This window comes from Drosophila nasuta, chromosome 3 (genome assembly GCF_023558535.2).
Source record: "Drosophila nasuta strain 15112-1781.00 chromosome 3, ASM2355853v1, whole genome shotgun sequence".
NCBI classification, from domain to species: Eukaryota; Metazoa; Arthropoda; class Insecta; order Diptera; family Drosophilidae; genus Drosophila; species Drosophila nasuta.
The window spans coordinates 14,484,010-14,502,315 of record NC_083457.1 but is presented as its reverse complement, the minus strand read 5'-3'; the positions used below and the strand labels follow the sequence as shown (position 1 = coordinate 14,502,315).

Genomic DNA, 18,306 nt, shown 5'->3' with positions numbered 1-18,306 from the left:
ACTATTTAGTAAGCAACTGAAATAGTAGCACCCGTGTTAGTATCGTTTAATGAAATACAACAACAGCAGCAAAGCATTCTACTGACATAAATACATACATACAAACAAACATACATATGTAAGTAGAGTTCTGCGCTTGTTGCGCTGCATTTGAACACGAGTATTGACTATGAGTGTGACTATGTGCGCTCATGAGTGTGTGCATGACTCCGAGAATGGGCATGCAAGAAGCAGCGCAGCAAACGACGTCAGCGTAAACTGATTACCCCCCGTCTCTTTGATCTACACTAATACATGTGTATTTGCATAGCGTTTACTTTGGATTTGCTGTCGTCGTCGTTGCTGTCGTCTATGGGAACGAACCTTCGTTTGGAAGTTTGGCTTACAACGTCATATTTTGAAACGACTCATTTCGCGAGTAGCACCAAGCTCATATTATTTACATACATACAAACATAATTCAGTAAATAGGAAGTCATAAGTTCAGTTTTGAATTACAGTATGAACAAATAAGTAAGTGCAATCGGTTTCCATATAAATTTAAAGTCGATTGCTTCATCGCTTGTTATCGCCGCTTATTAGTTGCCCATAATCGATTGCCGATAAACGTGGGAGTTGCCGTTTGCTGACGGCACAAGAGGATGCCTATTAATTGCTGCAGCAGCAACGATCTTTTATACGCTTAAAAAAACTTTTAATTATAAAATGGGTATGATCTCAGCCTATGACTCGCTGCAAATAGTCTTATCAATTGACGACATAACAAAATAGTGAGAATTTCTCTTATACAAATTGCACGTAGTCATAAATTGCTGTCATCAAACAACATACATATGTAATGTACATACACACGTACGTAAATATCACTCATATGTATGCGCTTTTCCAGACACAACACACACTCGCATAAAGCCAAAAATTCACATGTACGCAGATTACGAATTTTTGCACGAAAATGAACACGTGCTGCTGTGTAGAAGGAGTGCAAGAGCAAGAGCGAGAGTGAGAGTGAGTGAGGTAGCCTGCAGGCACAGCCGGCTGCCAAACACTTGGTCACCAAGGAGGGGGGCAAAACGTGTGCGTTATGCTTGCATACCAAGCGCAACAATAACAAAATGCACACTAAAGCATTACGTTGTATCTGTGACTCATGCTGCTCCAATGCATTTGCACTTGGCGCTCTCTTCGGCTTTAAGAGAGTGGGATAAGCAGGGAGGCAGTCAAACAGACACGAGCGAGAGAGCGTGCGACGAGTTGTGTGTAGTAAAGAGAGGGGACAAAACTTGCAATGTCTAACTTAGTTCGGCAGGAGTTGTTGGACTCTGCTCTGATGTGATTGTGGGGGCGAAGCACAGAGCAAAATTTGTGGTATCTGCAGCTGCGTTACGGGCTGCGGCGGGTTGCGTTCAAACTTTAGTAGCCCCGGCTAACTTTTAGCAAAAACTTTTGATTTGAGTACCTGCCACTAACTAAGCAGAGGCAATGGCATACGTATAGTACACACAGCCACAATTACACACACGCACATGATACAAAAAGTTGGCAATACGTACGAACGAACGAAGTAACCACACCACGCATAGAAATTGAACTATGAAATCACAAAAGTTTGCAGACAGAAATTTTCTAGGAAAATGCATTGGGCACAAAACAAGCGTCCAATCCACACTTACCGCACTGCTCGCCATTAGTCTTAATGTGTTGTCGTTGCTGTAATTGAACTTTCTCGTGCGCCAAACACTGCAGAAATTATGTCGTTAAAATCCAAAATGTTCTTGCACACACCAAAAACTCAGAAGCACTAGAAATAAATACAATAACAACGCGACCCGCAATGGTTTCAAAACAGCTGTAAATTTGAGCGCGCAATAAGACAGGGTCGTTTGACAAACAGCTGATTGGCGAATTTGCTATCGAAATCGGACAATTTTAAAGTTTATATCAGTGTGACCAACAGTCAACTGAAAAACAAATTCAAATTCTAAAAAACTGCCGCAGTTATAAGAAATATTAAAAAATGCTTCAAATTGCAATTAAGATAATATAATATATATTTATATAATACATTACAATGTAGGCGCAGACTGCACATAAAACATAGATACGACTTTAAAACATATTAAATTAAGGGGTGTGATAATTATGGATCTACTTTCGCCAGTATTGTGTGAAACGATGAATCTGCTCGACTAGCGCTGGCATCACAGCAGTAATGGAAATGTCCAGCAGGCTTTGCAAATGCTGCACGGCCTCCTCATCGGTAAGGCCCAGCTGCAGATTCTCCTCCACCTTCTTCACCGCCTTGTCCGGCTCCAGAGCAATATCGGGCACTGTGGCGTCCACCATCAAGGAGAACAAATTGAGCATGACATTGGCATGACGACGCAAATGCAAATACGCCGTATAGCATTGCTTGCGGAACTCGTGATGATGATCGGAACTAACTCCGCCCATTGCCTCGACCATTTCCTTGCTCAGTTTCATAGGCGGTGGCATGGGTTTGGGATCGCGACCCAATATGAAGCCGAAATCAATGTGGAACAGTTTGCCATTGCTGGTCAGCAGCAGATTATCCAAGTGTCGATCTCCCACACCTGTTAAAAAAGCATAAATATTACCATTCTAGTTTCATCTTACTTTATCATGAACAGCTAACTTACCCAGCAAATAGGTAATAACGCAGTAACCGGCACAGCTTTTAATGTAGGTGTCCATTACCTCAGAGGAGATGCCATAAGGACCGCCCTCGCAAGGATTGTGGCGTCTAAAGAAGTTCAAAATGCTGCCTTCGCGAGCCAAGACCTCGGCCACAGTGCAGGAATCGATGTACTGCAGAAATCCATGCTTCGAACTGGTGGCCAACACTTTGTATGGCGTCAACTTGAGATCAAGATTCTCGCGACGCAGCAACTTGTCCATCAGCGTAATCATTTGCAGAATGAGCTGATCCTGACGCAAATCATCGCCATGCTTGAAAATGGCCACATATTCGTGCTGAGCAATCGAAGTGACAAATGTGAGTCTGTAATGGGAGAGTGAAGAGTTAATTAAATACAGATATTTAAAGGTATTAAACTCCTTACTTGGCTGGCATGAGAGCGCTCTTGAAGAGCGATGTGCGAGAGGGCACAATCTTGGTGATGTAGACCTCGGGATCGAGGGGGAATGGAATCGGTTCAAAGTTGGTAAAATTCACCTTGAACGAATCTTGTTCAGAGAGCAGCTTTTGAAATTTTTCGGTCTTCTTGTTGCGATTGCCCGGCTCCTTGGCCACCATTTTAACCAGCTTCACCAGCTCATCGATAAAACGCTGCTGTTTGCGCAGATTATAGAAAATGCCACGCAAATGAAAGTTACCTGAAAAATAAGAATTGAGTAAATTATACACTTCATTATAGCAACTCTTATCAACTCACCATTCTCCAGCACCTTGAGGAAGATGTTGAGCACCATTTTGTACATGTCATGTGCCGGCTGATCCTGTTTGCGCACCGTCTCCCCATCCTCCACCTCAATGGACAGATACCAATACAAATAGTTGGCCAACGTCGCATTCTTGCAGGCTCGCTGTATGAGGAACGTGCACAAATTGTTCGCGACTCCTTGGCCCAGCATTGGTGTCTGCGATTGCGACTGCGAGGCCAAGGAGCCAGCACTGGCATCCGCCATGTCCAAGCGATCTGAACGCAATCCTGGCGTGCTCGATCTAATCGCTGGGGCACTGACACTGCTGGCCATGGTGGGTTTGTGGTCGCCCTTGATGGCAGCTATGGCGCTGGCAGCACGTTGATTAGCGGGTATCACACTGGCATGCAGTGCACTGCTGGTGCCGCTCAGATCCGAGATGGTGCTCTCACCCAGCAGCGAATCGTTGTCATCGAGCGAACAGACCACATCGCGCTCCTGCTCGGGTATGATGCGCTTGTTCAATTGAACAATGTTGCGGAAGTCCTCGTATTTCAGCGCCTGCACCAATTGCAGCAGATAGAGTAGGAGATCCTCGTCGGGTGCTTGGGCCAAACGACTGATGGCATATTTGCGCACCTCGGCGTGTGTGAAGCTTGGACTGAGCAGCTCAAGCGCATCCTCCACATCCATGGGCGCCCAGTTGGCCAGCATCCAGAGTGCTTGGGTTACCTCATCGTTTAGATTCCAATTGATGCACTTGAGAAACTTGGTGAGTGCCTTTTTATGCGATGACAGATAGAAACGGAACTTCCACACCAGATCTTGCTCATCGCTGTTCAGCGAATAGGTTGGCGGACAGCGATACACAATGTTATGCAACTGATCGCGTATCCTGAAAGAACAAATATTTAAATTGGTCCAACAACAAAATCTTTAACTTCGACTTACAAAGCTGTGGGTTTGGCATCACGATCCGAAATGCCAGAACGCTCCGAACGTGCCAGGCGATGGTGTTTACGCTCCACCAGATTGTCCTGCAGTGGAAAAGCGTTTAAAATTAAATGGAAATCACTCATTAAATCTCTGCTTACCATTTGAATCTCCGAGTCGGGCACCAAAACCAATTTGGGCTTTGCTGGCAATTTGTATTTGTTGTCCACCTCTGGCTCAAAGTATACAACGGAATACTACAAAGCATAGTAACTGATTAATATAGTTCCTGGTGTCACATCACTCTACTTACACTGAACATATCGTCCACCATGATGGTAGGAAACTCAATCATGAGAAACATGTAATCAGACATACGTTTCTCGCGTTCGTTTATCACCTCGATTTCGCGGAATGTCAAACGATCCAACCAATCAACCTTTTGCACCTGACCATTGCGATGCTTCTTGGCCAACTTGCCCAGTCGTTGCATCTGCGATTTCGACGATTCCTTGCCCTTGCCAGGAGTCTTGCTCGGAAAACTGCCATCGCCCTCAACCCCCAGCCAGACACGTAGATCATACATGCCCTGACGGAACATGCCATCCTTGCCGAACATGGAGATTGCTGTGCCGCCTATGACTGTCGTTTGACCGGCACCCGAGCAGTCAAGTATGGTCAGCACCAGCATAGCACTGCGTGGCAAGTCGGAGAATAGCAGAGGCAATGTTACCCATTCGTTCCAGCTCCAACGCTTACCAAATGCCTTGTAGGCACTGTTCACGGGGAGGCAATATGGCCGTCCGTCGTTGTATACCTGTAGTCGCACCTGGAACGAGGGATACTCCTCCGAGTAGAGACCCGAAAACCGCAATATGGGATCATCGAGCAGTTTTTCATAGTCTGGTTGACGTTTCTTGCCCTCAAGCGTGCCACTGTAATATTTGAATTGCTGACATTAATTGTAGTCTATAGATTAGTCTGTTGTACTTACACTTTAATTTGTACACGTTCGTGCAATGAGGAACTGTGTATATAGCGAAAATGATCGTCAGGTTGATCCATTGTATCTATTGAAAAATATTTACAATACACGAATCAGCTGATTAGTGACGAATTTTTTCACCATTCAACAGCTGTGTGAATATCGACAGTGAAATATCGATAGACCTATCGATGATGGTTATTATGTTAATTTAACCTGCGGTCACATTGCACCTACGCGTGTTTTGCATCAACTGACAGAGACAGCAACATCAGTGGGAAAACAATGTCAACAAATGCAATGATTGACTTGGCGCTGGATCGCGTCAACTGGAATGATTTGGCCGGCAACCAGGAGAAGCTGCCTCGCATATTTACGCCCGGCGAAGTGCTAATGCCAGAGTCGGGCTTTATGCGTGGACACGGTACATTCGTGGAGGATGAGAACATTGTCGCATCGGTGGCCGGTGTCATTGAAAAAGTGAATAAATTGATTTCGGTAAGGCCTCTAAAGAGTCGCTATGTGGGTGAGATTGGCGACGTCGTCGTGGCCCGCGTGCTGGACGTAGGACAGAAACGTTGGCGCGTGGACACTAATTCACGACTGGATTCAACGCTGCTGCTGTCGTCAGTGAATCTGCCAGGCGGAGAGCTGCGACGACGCTCAGCGGAAGATGAGCAGATGATGCGACGCTATCTGGATGAAGGTGACTTGATATCGGCCGAAGTGCAGGTATGTTTATGGTTTTGATTTGATTTGATAAACACCTGTTGATTAATATACTTTTGCCAGAACATCTTTGAGGAGGGCACATTGTCGCTCTACACGCGCAGTTTGAAATATGGCAAGCTGTCCCAGGGTATTCTGGTCAAAGTGTTCCCGGCACTGGTCAAGCGACGCAAGATGCATTTCCACAAGTTGGCATGCGGTGCTTCAGTAATATTAGGCAACAATGGCTACATTTGGATAGCGCCCACCAAAAGCGAAGAGCAGGAAGGCGGCGAGGGAGGCTTCGCTCAGAACTTAAATGAAGTGGTGCCGCGCAGCGAACGTGAAGTCATCGCCCGGCTGCGCAACTGCATCCTAGCACTGGCCAAATGCAAACTGATGCTGTACGACACGAGTATACAATATGCCTATGAGGAGTCGCTTAAATATGAACCGCGAGAGCTGCTGCAGCAACATATTATGTTCGATATTGGTCAACAGACGCAAGCTCGCCTGCGAGATATTGATCTTATGGACTGATTAATACAATTAATAAAGTACTCGTATCTTATTTTAATAATTTGTCTATTTTAAAAGTCGCGCGTTTTTTAGTACATTTTTTCTGCAGTTTCGGTGGTAACGCCTTGCGCTCAACTTTCTCGCGTCGCCTGAAACGTGGCAACGCCGTTTGTGGTTCGTGTATTGATGAAGCTGTGTGTTGTGTGTCCGTCTCTCTATTTGCAAAACTGAACAAAAGCATTTTAATTATTAATTACTTTGTTTCGCATTATTGTGTTCGCGACATTGCCAGTGAAGCGGTTTAAATTAACACAATGGCTGACATTGATAGTGTGCGCGAGGCGGAATTACGCGAAAAACAAATCTGCCGCTTCTGCTTGTCACAAGAAGACATGCTTGGTTCCATTTTTGTAGAGCACAAACGAATTAAAGCCACAGCCTCCTTGCCGCTGCAGATAATGGCTATTACATCCATTGAGGTAAGTCAAGACATGGTTCTAAATTGGCCTAAGTCCCAGTAAGAACTTGGCTACGATACTCGGCATCACTTCGGCTGTGTTGGTTGATGTCTAACTAAATATCTAGGTGCGTTGGCGTCTTCGCTAACTTCATTTAGTGCGCACTGCAAAACTTGCCCCACCGCGGCCCCATTTCCAAAATAATCCTTATTGGATGTATATTGACGTATTGAACAAAAATATACGCATGGCCAAATAATTGTGCTGAGCCACACAAAACAATTGTTTCAACAATATGGCGACAACTGTACACAACAAAAAGAAAGAAATTCACACACATGCAAACACACTCTCAGCTGGCGAAATGTTGCCAGATGGCGCGAAATCGCGCTGAGCGCACAATTTGAAACGCTTTCGTTTTGCTTCAGTCTGCACTTCATTTGTATTTGTTTGTTTAAGCATATATGTGTTTATCAAATATATATAAATGTGTGTAAATATGTTAATTCTAATTTATGCAAATGCATGATAATTGCGCTTAATGTATATGTGAAAAATCATAATGGAAGATGAATTTGGGATTTTTTGTTTGTTTCTACCCAAAACGTTGTGATATTAACAATTAAACTTAAAGTCAAATGGAATCCAGGCATTGAGGTCGAGGTGGTGTGATGGTGGGTGATTAGGTTAGAGGAATAGTTATAAATCCCTTATATGGTTAGCCCGCCTTGCTGCTTGAGGGTTTGTCCGTAAAGCGCAATATGCGAGTCAACATCGAGGTCACACACGGAATTTGCTTTTGACGATCCATCATCGGTGTCGATGGCACGTTCGATTCAAAGTCGACGGCAACACGTTGACTAACGAATGTGAGCAGTGTGAGTATGTTGTACTTTTTGCCATTCGCATTCAGCTCCTGGATGAGCGACTGAATATACCACGAGCCATTTGTAGTGTTTCTCCAGGAATAGTAACCTTGAAGAAGCAATCAACGAATTAGTCTAGTAAATAGATAGTTAATATTACAATTTACCTGGAATCGTAGAGTATGAGAATAGAAAGTCAGCGTGTATCGGAATTTTGTAGCTCATCGAGGATTCGCCATCCGTTTCCGTGACGCTCTTCTCTAGCATTATGCCCGAATCGAGACGATCGCCCTGGCACGCTTGAATGAAGAATAATTTCGGCTTGCCGGCAAGCGTAGGACAAATGTGCGAAGTGAAGTAATGCCAAATGTTATCCAGTTTATACTGCACGTCCTTGGCATAGATATAGCCGTGCTCGCCATGCGATAAGATCGCAATAGCAATGCAATCGTTATCGCTGTGATCCTGTCCAGCCGCCTTCTCAATGTGCTTGAGTATGTCGCGCAATTTGCAATCCTTGTGCACTGACACATCAAAGTCCAAACGCTTCAACGCTTTGCGCAACTCCTCGGCATCTACATTGGTGCCGGCCCGTGCTTTTAGCGAAGGTATATCAAAATATTCATGATTGAATATGAGGGCCAAACCACGATTCTTGTGATTCATATTGTACTCGCGGGCATAGCGATCTACCGGCATACGAGCTACATACTTATTCACCGTGCTAGAGATTGTATAAAGATTGGTATAATCAATAAATAACAATTGTTTCCGATATCCAGAATTGCTCTGCTTGAGCAAACATATATTCATATGTAGGTATAGAAAGATAAGCACAATCTGCGCAGTTTTATTGCCTTCGAAAATGTTCCAACGCAAATACAGAAAGTATGCATAAAAGGGAGACGAGAAAAATACAAAAAAAAAAAGATGAAGTTTTCAATGCACTTACTTTACGACGACGGCGGCGGCGTTAGCAGAGTTAGCAGCAGAGGCTGCACCACCAACAACTCCGGCTGAATTAGAGCTCGCTTCGCCCTGTGCATCAATGCTATCAGCATTGATGATGTTGTTGCTGTTGCTTGCTCTCAGAACACTGAATGTTCTTGTAATGCATTCGTCCGTCATTTTGCTCTCTTTCGCTCTCGCTCTCACACTCTCTTGTTTTCGTTTCTCCTTGTTACTGCCTGGCTGCCTGCCTGCCTTTTGTTCGCCTGCAATTGTTGCGCCCTTTCCACAGGTACCAATCACTTTTTATTCTTTTTCTTTAGTTTTTAACTAAACTAATTAGTCCACACGAACAGCTGTTTGTTTTAAAAAGTTGACACGTAAGCAACAAACATATTACATTTGCACGCAAATAGTTCCAAAATGTCCTTTTATGGTTAGTCGTGTTTAATCAATTAATTAACGGGAGCGGAGTAGAAAAAGCGTGCTCCATTCGCTCGCTCACAAAAACAAACTGTGCGATTGCATCTGTAGTTGTGCAGCGCTTGCCGCCAAATGAATGCGCGGACAGCGTTGCCACACTGCAGATATGTAAACTCTTTTTTGTGCTGCCATTGCGCAGGCGCAGAGTTGCCACATATGCACAACGGGAATATGAGCATTATCATGTTAACGTATTTTTTTGAATTTGAATTTCAGGTTAACAAAGGCGATGGCATGCCCGGTTACATTTGTTTGGATTGTCGTTTGCTCTTTGAGCACAGTTATCGCTTCAAACAGATGTGTAAGAAAGCCGAAACACTCTTGCGCCAATATCCACTTACGGGGACGTGGCCAAAGGCGCTGGATAAACCTCGAGCTCCGATGGTGGGCGCCAAGCGTGAAGCGCCAACTGAAATGCAACCGAAAAAACTGCTCAATACGATGGGCAATAAAGCAAACAACGTTACCATTGAAAATGTACAGATATTGAAAACTGCCACGCTTCGCGGCATTGCTCAGCGCGCCGCAGCTGGACCGCCCAAGCTACTCAACGTAGCTGCCGCCAGCTCAGCTGAACCAGCTGTTCCACCACGCGCCGCAATCAAGCGATCGTATCAGGTGAAGGTGGAGAATAGCCAGGAACTTTCCATGGACGATGTGCACAATTTGATCGCTGATATTGAAGGTCAATTGGATATGGACAAAACGGCAACATGTTCGCCAGGTAAATCGCCGATGCGACTGCTCAACAAGATTACCGAGGAGCCTGTGGAACCACGCATAGCACCGCCGCAGATAAAGCATTATGACGATGGTAATGTGGCATTGGTTACTGCTGTGCTCGATCCCAATGAGCTCGATGCTGCTGCTGATCCCACGAAGAATGCCGAGCGTGTGGCTACCAATGTGTTTCCCTGCACGCATTGTCATCGCTCGTTCCCACTGCAGCAGCTACTTGACATTCACATAGCAAATCATAAACGCGAACGCAGTTTCAAGTGCCCCGACTGCGATAAGAGCTTCTTTTCCAAATATGATTTAAAGAAACACAGCTTTCTGCACACCGGCGAACGCCCTTATAAGTGCGCCATCTGTAATTCCACCTTCAATCGGCGTGCGCTGCTCAATCGCCATGAACGCACACACACCGATGTGCCCAAGTACATTTGCGTCTACTGCGAGCTGCCCTTCATTTCGCGCGAAGAGATGGAGAAACATACACTGAAGCACACAAAGTATCGTCCCTTCCAGTGTGACTTCTGCCAAAAATCATTTAGTTTCAAGCAATCGCTGGAGCGTCATGAGGTGCGTAAATGTTTTACTAACTCGATTAATGCAAAATTTTCTTAGACCTCTAACTTTGGGAATAAGGGTCTATTAAATTTGTAAAGTATGAAATGTCAAATCAACTCTTTCAAGCACTAAGATCAATAAAGGGTGTTTCGCCAAAGTTATGGTTGAAAGAGTTGATTTGGCATTTCTTTAAGTCGGTACACAATGACCGCTAACAACGAAAAGTTGTGAAGCTAAATACAAATGTACAAATTTATGGGAAGTCCAAACCAGCAAAAGAAAGAAATTCTTTTAACTAATTTACTGTTTGCATGAATTGAGTTTCCTTTGTATTTATTTGATAATTGTAACCACAACTAATGATTTTTTCTTGCAGGTTTTGCACAGCACAAATTTGCCGTTCCCATGTCAATATTGCAGTCGCGGCTTTGTAACCGCTGGCAGATTGGCCAGTCATCTAAGAGCGCATGCTGGAAGACGTTCGTATCCCTGCAAGTACTGCAGGAAATCATTCCTGTTGTCGCACCATCTGTCGCGTCATATGCGAATGCATGACCTGGCCTCGACTACCACGTTCACCTGCTGCATTTGCAAGGAGTCGCACAACTCGTTTGCTAGTTTGCTCAAGCACTCATCGATCCATGCTAAGGAGTCGTTGATGTGTGCGTTGTGCAAGTCGAAATGCAGCAGTGAACACGAATTGGAATCGCATATGATGGCGCATAGACATAGCGATCGATTTGCGTGTGAATTTTGTGACTACATTTTCATCACGTACTCTGAACTGAAGAAGCACATTGATAAGGATCATGTGTTGGACATGGTGCCGTATCAGAATGTGGCCGACAAAGAAGTGAAGGAAGAGTCGGAGCTAATTGAAGAATTGCTGGCCGAAGAGCCATCAAATGAGTCTGTTGATAATGAATCAACATCGCCACCCAAGGCAAAAGTACGTAAATTGAGTGAAGAACCAAAACCGAAAGTGAAGCAAGAAGAGCTAGCAGATCAATCGGAGCAGGCATCGACCTCGACGCAGCGAGCCAGGAAATCGGGAAGCACTAGGAGCAGTGTGGGTGCCTCCGTTTCCCCCGAAGGCAAGTCCACAACACGCAAGCCACGAGCTGTCAAGACAAACAAAGCAGTTGCCAAAACAGAGGTGATTGAGGAGCCTGCTAATAAGTTGGGCAACAAGCTAAGGATTGGCAAAGTGACAAAGAAGTAATGATGGAATTTTTTAACTAACTATTACATGAAATTAGAAAAGAGAAATTGTATTTTGTAACAAATTAAAGATTGCACTAAACTGCACATGAACTAGTCTTTGTTTGGCCGGATGTTGATGATGCATCTTATCCATTGTTTAACATACTTATTTCGCCACTCTTTTATTCAGTTAAGCTTCGTCGTTCTTTTTTGTTGGATTGTGTGTGTATTTCTCCATATGGATTTCGGCTTACATTATTGTAAATACATAGAGTGTGTGATTTAGGTATTGGTTAAACCCAAACAAGCTGTGTAACACCTTCGCATTGCTTAATCCTCATAACCATCGGGCAGGGGGTTGACATGGGGGTTGTGGAACAGACTCTTGTTGCCCTCGCCCCAGGGGAAACGCTTCTCACGGCGACGCAGATAATCGTACTTGACAAACTCCTGGCGGGGATGACCGTGCTCCTCCTGATGCTTCAGGTAGGCGTTCAACATGCACAGACCCACAGCTGGGACGGCCACAAAGAAGGACAGGCGCTTCCAGACCTTGTAGCCACCTGGACAAGACAAAATGGAACAATGTTAAGTCGTTTGCTTTTGCAAAATTCTGGTCGATGACCAAATTACATAACCTTAACCTAACAATGGGACTTTTATAGCTTGTGGCGATAGTTACCAGAGTGTTCACCAGCAACGGCGGCAGTGCCGGACATGTTCCTGGCGGCAGTAGCGCCAATTTGGCGACGAATCGCATTGTTCAAAACGAACGACATAATTTATTTACGTATTACTTCGCTCGTCTTCTGAATAAAAATTGTCGTCGATTACAGTGTGACCGAAACCAACACTACAAAATCGGCATAGCAAAAAAGATCCACTATTAGTATAAAAAGTATATAACACAGAGCTGGTAACACTGTATCGTGCATAGAAAAGTAGTACTTGGCGGTTACACAAGTAACAGTTACAAAGTCATTGTATGAAAACAAATATTTGTTCAGTTGAATAAACGTAATTTGTGGCTTAATGACTTTTGAGTTTTTTGGGCTTAGAGGTAATTTAACGTTAAGCATAACAGAATTCGTAAACGATTTAACAATTAACTGCTACAATACAAATTCATTCAAAAACCGTTGCCTACTTTTAGGCGACGCAAGTGAACAAAAATGTTCTCTACTTCAGAAGTTTTATAATTTTTTTAATCGGTATAGTACTAAATAAAAAATTTATAAATAAACAATTGAATATTATACCTTCTAAATTTCAAGTGGAACGTCAACAAATTCGAAGACATATGCCGATTTTTAACAGAAACGTTGGTTGATTACGAAAACTTCTTAAAACATGAAACTGTGTTTCTATAGTAGGCTAAGTAACTGAAGTTCTTCTGGGAACCGTAACAAAGATGTATCGAGAATGCTGAAAATCAAGAAATTTTATTTGATATAGTTTAGTTTTAATTTACTGTACAATGCAACTTAATTTTCTCGTTGAGATTTGTGAACTACCGAGGAGCAAGATCACTTTCTTAGCCTTTCTTATATGTGACAGCTTTTCTCACTTTCTAATGTTTTCATTATTTCTGGTAGTGACCTGATACTCATCAAGAAATCAATTCGATGAATTTATTTATTTTCCGAGTATATGAAATGCTCAGATTATGGATACTTACGAGATGCATTGCGTATAGCTTTGTCACTTTTGTTAGTTCTGATTATGATATGGTCCCCACTTACTTAAACAAAGCACCAAACGTGTTGCCAGCATGTCTAATCTTAAAAGCTAAATTACTAAGTTTATCCAGTCTTAAGACTGCTTATCATGCAAATCTGGCTGGCTTTTTAAGGATATTTTTCACTTTATTGGGTGCTGTTGTATTTAATATAAGCTTATGCACCTTTGTTAGCTTTGCTTTGACCTAGGTAGCAAATTGGCCAACCTCAATGTGATTAGATAAAACACTTTATTATTTGTTCTCAGCATTAATAATACTCTATAATATTCTTAGATTATTAACCTGACTTATGTATTTATCTGCAATTTAAATTGGCAAATCTTCATAATACTATAAAAAGGAATAAACTTGTTTGCAGCAGATATTTAGATACAAGATATCGCAAATTGTTGCAAATTAAATCTAAGCAATGTAGTAAAGAACTTATAGAACATAAAATGTATACATATAAAATCATGATAAATATATGAAGTCGGTCTGAACACGTATAATCAGGATATCATAAAAGTTAAAGCCATTAATACTTGCGACATGGCTGCTATCATATTTATATAGTTTTAGTTATCTTAGCAATTTGCCCACGCCCCCTTTTTACACTATTTCAAAGCTAATAACTACTAAGTATAACAAGTAAAAAAGCTGCAGACAAGGCTGTGTTCGGCTGTGAGACACCCGTAATCTATTTTGAATAAAAACTAAATTGTGCGGTATAATTCATAAAATATACCAAATAATAATAATATATAATATAATAATAATACAGTACCTTTACTTAAATATACTAAAAGCTGTATTGAGTATATCAATCGAAGTATACCATAGAGATAAAGATCTACTATAGAGTGACAAATATAGCAGATGGTCAACCAAAGCAAGACTTCCATTACAATAGACGTTTTTCCCCATACAAAAGTATTTCTTTATTAATTTCTACAATTTTTATCCGATCACAACCAAATTTTTAGGAATCATATATAGTAAAAAGTTATTATTGTTTTTATTGACTCTAGCTTCAAAATTACGCATGTTATTAGATTTTTGTCGATTTGCGAGTGAGGCAACAATTTGGAACGAACTTAATATGCTTGCAAACATTAAAAGTGCTGTGCAGAATTGTAGCTCTATTTCTTATAGTCTCTGATATCTAGTGTCTCAGACGAACATACGGACAGACAGATGGACATGGCTATATAGTCTCGATTGTTAACGCTGTAGAGAATACATATACTTTATGTGGTCGGAGTTGCCTTCGTCTGTCTGATACATACATTTCCTGTAGGCACAAAGTTATAACACCCTTCTACCCATTGGGTAGCGGGTATAAACATTTTATTATAAGAATTTTTCTTAAAATGATATAACAAAGCTTGTTTGAAAGACATGATAATAAAATACATAAATTATAATGAACACTATATGAATAAAAGTAACAATTAACAATTTACGAACAATGAGCTTAAGTTATAAAATAGTTTTTTACTGAAGTTATATTTAATTCTTCAAATGAGAGAAGTTTGCACGAGAGTCTTAAACTCATTGCATTAGAAGAGTTAAGATAATTAAATCTATTTTTATGCGCATGAATATACGACTACACTAAAATATTTTACAAATTTGTAAAATTAGTGACAAATTGTTGTTTAAATATGCAAAACAGCTTAAACTTTAAATTACTTTTACATTCATTTTTTTCTTAAATATCCGTATCTTTAACAAAGCAAAAAGCTAAAAAAACTGAAATAAAGGCGTGCAAAACTATTTGCAGTATAATTACTCATGTAATCTGATAATATGACGTAAAAATAGAAAACAGATTGAAGTTCAGTTTTAGCTTGGGAATTTCTGTAAACAGAAAAATTACTTTGTTATTTTTGTTCTTAATTATGCAAATATGTTGTGGGGTATAATATATATAAACTGTAAAATATGTTATCTTATTCAAACACAATATATGATACCCCATTATACTACAGGCAGTAAAACGACAAAACCCAAAAAGCCAACCAGATTTATTCGCAGATGATAACTCAAAATGAGGCTGCCTAAACTCTAGTGATTTTAGGTAATCTAGCAGTTAAGATTAGACGCGTGGAGAGTGGTAACTCATATAAATACGTGGGAACGTGGTCTGCCCACACGTCAGTTCTAGAGAAGCTAACAAGAATGACGAAACTCTATGCAATCCTGCTGATACTCAGCACCGTGACAGCTGTCGCCTGGTCAGCTGCCTTCGATAGTAAGTACAGACATCTGAGGTCTTGGAATGGAAGAGATTCATTGTGATTCTTACAGTAACCGAAATACACAACCAGGACCAGCTGTTGGGTAGATCAACTGTCGCCCAAACACGTGACAGCATGGCTGGCTTTGATCCCAATTCGTTGGCCAAAAACAAGTATACGCCACCGGAGGAGAAGAATGCAGAGTTCTGGTATGATATTGCCAACGCGGAGATTGCCAAGCGATTGAAACTCCCTCAGCCAGACACACGCAAGGCCAAGAATCTGATCTTGTTCCTGGGCGATGGCATGTCTTTGACTACAGTGGCAGCTGCTCGCATCTTGAAGGGTCAGCTGAAGGGCAACACCGGTGAGGAGGATTCCCTCAGCTTCGAGAGCTTCCCGCACACTGGTCTGAGCAGGGTAAGTTAGCAGTCTTTAGTGTTTGCTCTCCTATTTCAATGGGAATTCGTTTCACTCTCCTCTAGACCTACTGCTCCAATGCCCAAGTGCCAGACTCTGCCTGCACAGCCACCGCGTATCTGTGTGGTGTGAAGACCAACATCGTTGCCTTGGGCATAACGGCAGCTGTGAACTTTAACAACTGCAGCGGCAGTGAGGATCCCACTAACCATGTGAGCTCAATTGCCGCCTGGGCACAGGCAGCTGGCAAGGCGAGTGGCATTGTGACAACGACTACCTTGACTCATGCCAGTCCATCCGGTGCTTATGCCCACACCACAAACCGATTCTTTGAGTCCGACACTGACATCGTCACCTACGGCGAGGGTGAGAATGATCCGGCCTACTGCACGGATATTGCCACACAGTTGATTACTCAGGAGCCCGGCAAGAACTTTGATGTCATGCTCGGTGGCGGCATGGGCAAATTCTTGCCGAACACAATTGAGGATAAGTTTGGCAAGCAGGGTGAGCGTTCGGATGGTGTCAACCTGTTGTCAAAGTGGCAATCTCTGCATCCCGATGGAGCTCTCGCCTACAATCGCAATCAGTTGTTGAGTGTGAATGGAACGAAGCTAAAGCGGCTGATTGGTCTCTTCAATTCTGGTGTCATGGACTTCCACAAGAGGGCAGATGCTGATCTGAAGCCTACTTTGGAGGAGATGACGGAGAAAGCCATCGAAGTGGCTAGCCAAAATGAAAATGGATACTTCTTGTTCATTGAGGGCGGTCTCATTGATTATGGCAATCATTACAATGTGCCCCAGCTGGGTCTTGATGAGGTGCACGAACTGTCCAAGGCTGTGCAGAAGGCTCTTGACATCACGGATCCCGAAGACACTCTTATTGTGGTTACCTCCGATCACGCTCATCCGCTTTCCATCTCCGGCTACCCTGGACGTGGTACTGATATTCTGGGTCTTAATCAACACGACACGGATGTGAATGGCGTGAAGTATGCGACATTGAACTATGCTGTTGGCATGGAACAGTATCTCGATGAGAATGGACAGCGCGTGGATCTGACCGAAAAGATTAAAGATCCATGTGAGTTCAATTTAGATAGCACGCTATCTTATCTTATCTAAACTATGCTAATCAAATCTCCTTATCTCGCTCAGCTTTCCTGTATCCCAGTTACATAAAGGGTGCCATAGGAGTGCACGCCGGTGACGATGTGGGCATCTTTGCTACCGGCCCACAGAGTCATCTCTTCTCTGGCATGATGCAGCAGCATACAATTCCTCATCTGATGGCCTACGCTGCCTGCATTGGCGATGGACCCACACTGTGTGACTAGACAACAAGCTATCTCTTAAGTACTTTTATTCATTTGTGTGTGAATAAATTGCTGCCAAGTGCAGAACAAACTGCAAAAATTATTTATGGCTCTGTAACTGTTATTGCTGCTGGGGTGTTAATGTAAATGTTAAGTTCAATGTTAACGCTGACAGAGTTTTATCGATTGTGCATTCAATTTGACAAGTTGCTAAATGATTTCTTACTATAATTCATTAAAATGAATATTTTTTTTTTAATCGAATGATATATGCGGGTCTAAGATTGTTTTTGTTTGCTTTTGAGAAATCAATAATTAAATTGACATTAGTCGTTTAATTTATTGCTGTTCCTATGTGTGCATGTCTATATGAATTCCTGTTCTCACTCAAAATGCAAATTTTTCATGAAACAAAAAAAAAAAAAAAAAAATTGATTTCAATTTAAAACGCATCAAACATATGTATGCGACTGTATTGAAATCGTCATGAGTGTGTGAATTAACTCGTGCGTGCTTGATATCCTGTATGAATGGGAGAAAAGGGTATGCTCTACTTGAACAGCTAAATTTGGTATAAAGAAGTGAATATAGTATTTGAAAATACTAATTCTGAACCTAACAAATGGTTACGCTTTGGTATAGTAGCACGAGTTTCAAATTTACTGACATTTATTAAAAATTGTTTACAAAAAGTGTGAAAGCTTTAAAAATATAACTATATTTAATATATATTATATACATTATTTTATTTTATTTATTTTTATTTCAGTTATACATATGTAAATGGTAGTATATTCCAGTACA

General features: G+C 42.1%; 7 protein-coding genes across 7 annotated transcripts in view; 3 read left to right on the top strand and 4 right to left on the bottom strand.

Moving 5' to 3' along the window:
• The window catches only part of LOC132788464 (serine/threonine-protein kinase pakD), a 47,722-nt gene extending 45,911 nt beyond the window's left edge, over positions 1-1,811 (bottom strand). The window contains exon 1 of the mRNA XM_060795894.1: positions 1,674-1,811. Coding sequence (XP_060651877.1) covers positions 1,674-1,688 — 15 coding nt within the window. The 5' untranslated portion in view covers positions 1,689-1,811. The remainder of the gene's footprint in view (positions 1-1,673) is intronic.
• Positions 1,812-2,055: 244 nt separating this feature from the next.
• Positions 2,056-5,444, bottom strand: LOC132788441 (phosphatidylinositol 3-kinase catalytic subunit type 3). The gene is made up of 8 exons (XM_060795869.1): positions 5,333-5,444; positions 4,652-5,273; positions 4,500-4,595; positions 4,357-4,442; positions 3,417-4,300; positions 3,084-3,357; positions 2,661-3,022; positions 2,056-2,594 (listed from the first exon to the last, which is right to left on the bottom strand). The coding sequence occupies exons 1-8, from the start codon at positions 5,401-5,403 to the stop codon at positions 2,149-2,151; spliced, it is 2,841 nt and encodes a 946-aa protein (XP_060651852.1). The 5' UTR covers positions 5,404-5,444; the 3' UTR covers positions 2,056-2,148.
• Positions 5,445-5,554: 110 nt separating this feature from the next.
• Positions 5,555-6,605, top strand: LOC132788444 (exosome complex component RRP4). The gene is made up of 2 exons (XM_060795872.1): positions 5,555-6,055; positions 6,116-6,605. The coding sequence occupies exons 1-2, from the start codon at positions 5,609-5,611 to the stop codon at positions 6,569-6,571; spliced, it is 903 nt and encodes a 300-aa protein (XP_060651855.1). The 5' UTR covers positions 5,555-5,608; the 3' UTR covers positions 6,572-6,605.
• A 109-nt stretch (positions 6,606-6,714) lies between these two features.
• On the top strand, positions 6,715-11,906 carry LOC132788442 (zinc finger protein 91). Its single transcript, XM_060795870.1, has 3 exons — positions 6,715-7,029; positions 9,522-10,610; positions 10,975-11,906. The coding sequence occupies exons 1-3, from the start codon at positions 6,865-6,867 to the stop codon at positions 11,818-11,820; spliced, it is 2,100 nt and encodes a 699-aa protein (XP_060651853.1). The 5' UTR covers positions 6,715-6,864; the 3' UTR covers positions 11,821-11,906.
• Positions 7,421-9,349, bottom strand: LOC132788443 (caspase-1). Its single transcript, XM_060795871.1, has 3 exons — positions 8,827-9,349; positions 8,042-8,598; positions 7,421-7,983 (listed from the first exon to the last, which is right to left on the bottom strand). The coding sequence occupies exons 1-3, from the start codon at positions 9,000-9,002 to the stop codon at positions 7,727-7,729; spliced, it is 990 nt and encodes a 329-aa protein (XP_060651854.1). The 5' UTR covers positions 9,003-9,349; the 3' UTR covers positions 7,421-7,726.
• A 48-nt stretch (positions 11,907-11,954) lies between the features above and the next one.
• LOC132788446 (cytochrome c oxidase subunit 6A, mitochondrial) lies at positions 11,955-12,643 on the bottom strand. The gene is made up of 2 exons (XM_060795873.1): positions 12,484-12,643; positions 11,955-12,364 (listed from the first exon to the last, which is right to left on the bottom strand). The coding sequence occupies exons 1-2, from the start codon at positions 12,578-12,580 to the stop codon at positions 12,132-12,134; spliced, it is 330 nt and encodes a 109-aa protein (XP_060651856.1). The 5' UTR covers positions 12,581-12,643; the 3' UTR covers positions 11,955-12,131.
• Positions 12,644-15,667: 3,024 nt separating this feature from the next.
• On the top strand, positions 15,668-17,606 carry LOC132792654 (membrane-bound alkaline phosphatase). Its single transcript, XM_060802093.1, has 4 exons — positions 15,668-15,778; positions 15,835-16,184; positions 16,250-17,270; positions 17,345-17,606. The coding sequence occupies exons 1-4, from the start codon at positions 15,706-15,708 to the stop codon at positions 17,521-17,523; spliced, it is 1,623 nt and encodes a 540-aa protein (XP_060658076.1). The 5' UTR covers positions 15,668-15,705; the 3' UTR covers positions 17,524-17,606.
• The last annotated feature ends 700 nt before the right edge of the window (positions 17,607-18,306 follow it).

Bases quoted from the DNA above. Each gene is read 5' to 3' on its own strand.
- LOC132788441 (XM_060795869.1), bottom strand. From the start codon at position 5,403: ATGGATCAACCTGACGATCATTTTCGCTATATACACAGTTCCTCATTG. The intron at 5,274-5,332 runs GTAAGTACAACA...CAAATATTACAG, and splicing joins GAACGTGTACAAATTAAAGT to TGGCACGCTTGAGGGCAAGA. The intron at 4,301-4,356 runs GTAAGTCGAAGT...TTGTTCTTTCAG, and splicing joins GATGCCAAACCCACAGCTTT to GATACGCGATCAGTTGCATA.
- LOC132788444 (XM_060795872.1), top strand. From the start codon at position 5,609: ATGTCAACAAATGCAATGATTGACTTGGCGCTGGATCGCGTCAACTGG. The intron at 6,056-6,115 runs GTATGTTTATGG...TACTTTTGCCAG, and splicing joins TGATATCGGCCGAAGTGCAG to AACATCTTTGAGGAGGGCAC.
- LOC132788442 (XM_060795870.1), top strand. From the start codon at position 6,865: ATGGCTGACATTGATAGTGTGCGCGAGGCGGAATTACGCGAAAAACAA. The intron at 7,030-9,521 runs GTAAGTCAAGAC...TTTGAATTTCAG, and splicing joins TGGCTATTACATCCATTGAG to GTTAACAAAGGCGATGGCAT. The intron at 10,611-10,974 runs GTGCGTAAATGT...TTTTTCTTGCAG, and splicing joins AATCGCTGGAGCGTCATGAG to GTTTTGCACAGCACAAATTT.
- LOC132788443 (XM_060795871.1), bottom strand. From the start codon at position 9,002: ATGACGGACGAATGCATTACAAGAACATTCAGTGTTCTGAGAGCAAGC. The intron at 8,599-8,826 runs GTAAGTGCATTG...TACAATCTCTAG, and splicing joins GCCGCCGCCGTCGTCGTAAA to CACGGTGAATAAGTATGTAG. The intron at 7,984-8,041 runs GTAAATTGTAAT...TGCTTCTTCAAG, and splicing joins CTCATACTCTACGATTCCAG to GTTACTATTCCTGGAGAAAC.
- LOC132788446 (XM_060795873.1), bottom strand. From the start codon at position 12,580: ATGTCGTTCGTTTTGAACAATGCGATTCGTCGCCAAATTGGCGCTACT. The intron at 12,365-12,483 runs GTAACTATCGCC...TGTCTTGTCCAG, and splicing joins CGTTGCTGGTGAACACTCTG to GTGGCTACAAGGTCTGGAAG.
- LOC132792654 (XM_060802093.1), top strand. From the start codon at position 15,706: ATGACGAAACTCTATGCAATCCTGCTGATACTCAGCACCGTGACAGCT. The intron at 15,779-15,834 runs GTAAGTACAGAC...TGATTCTTACAG, and splicing joins CTGGTCAGCTGCCTTCGATA to TAACCGAAATACACAACCAG. The intron at 17,271-17,344 runs GTGAGTTCAATT...TATCTCGCTCAG, and splicing joins CGAAAAGATTAAAGATCCAT to CTTTCCTGTATCCCAGTTAC.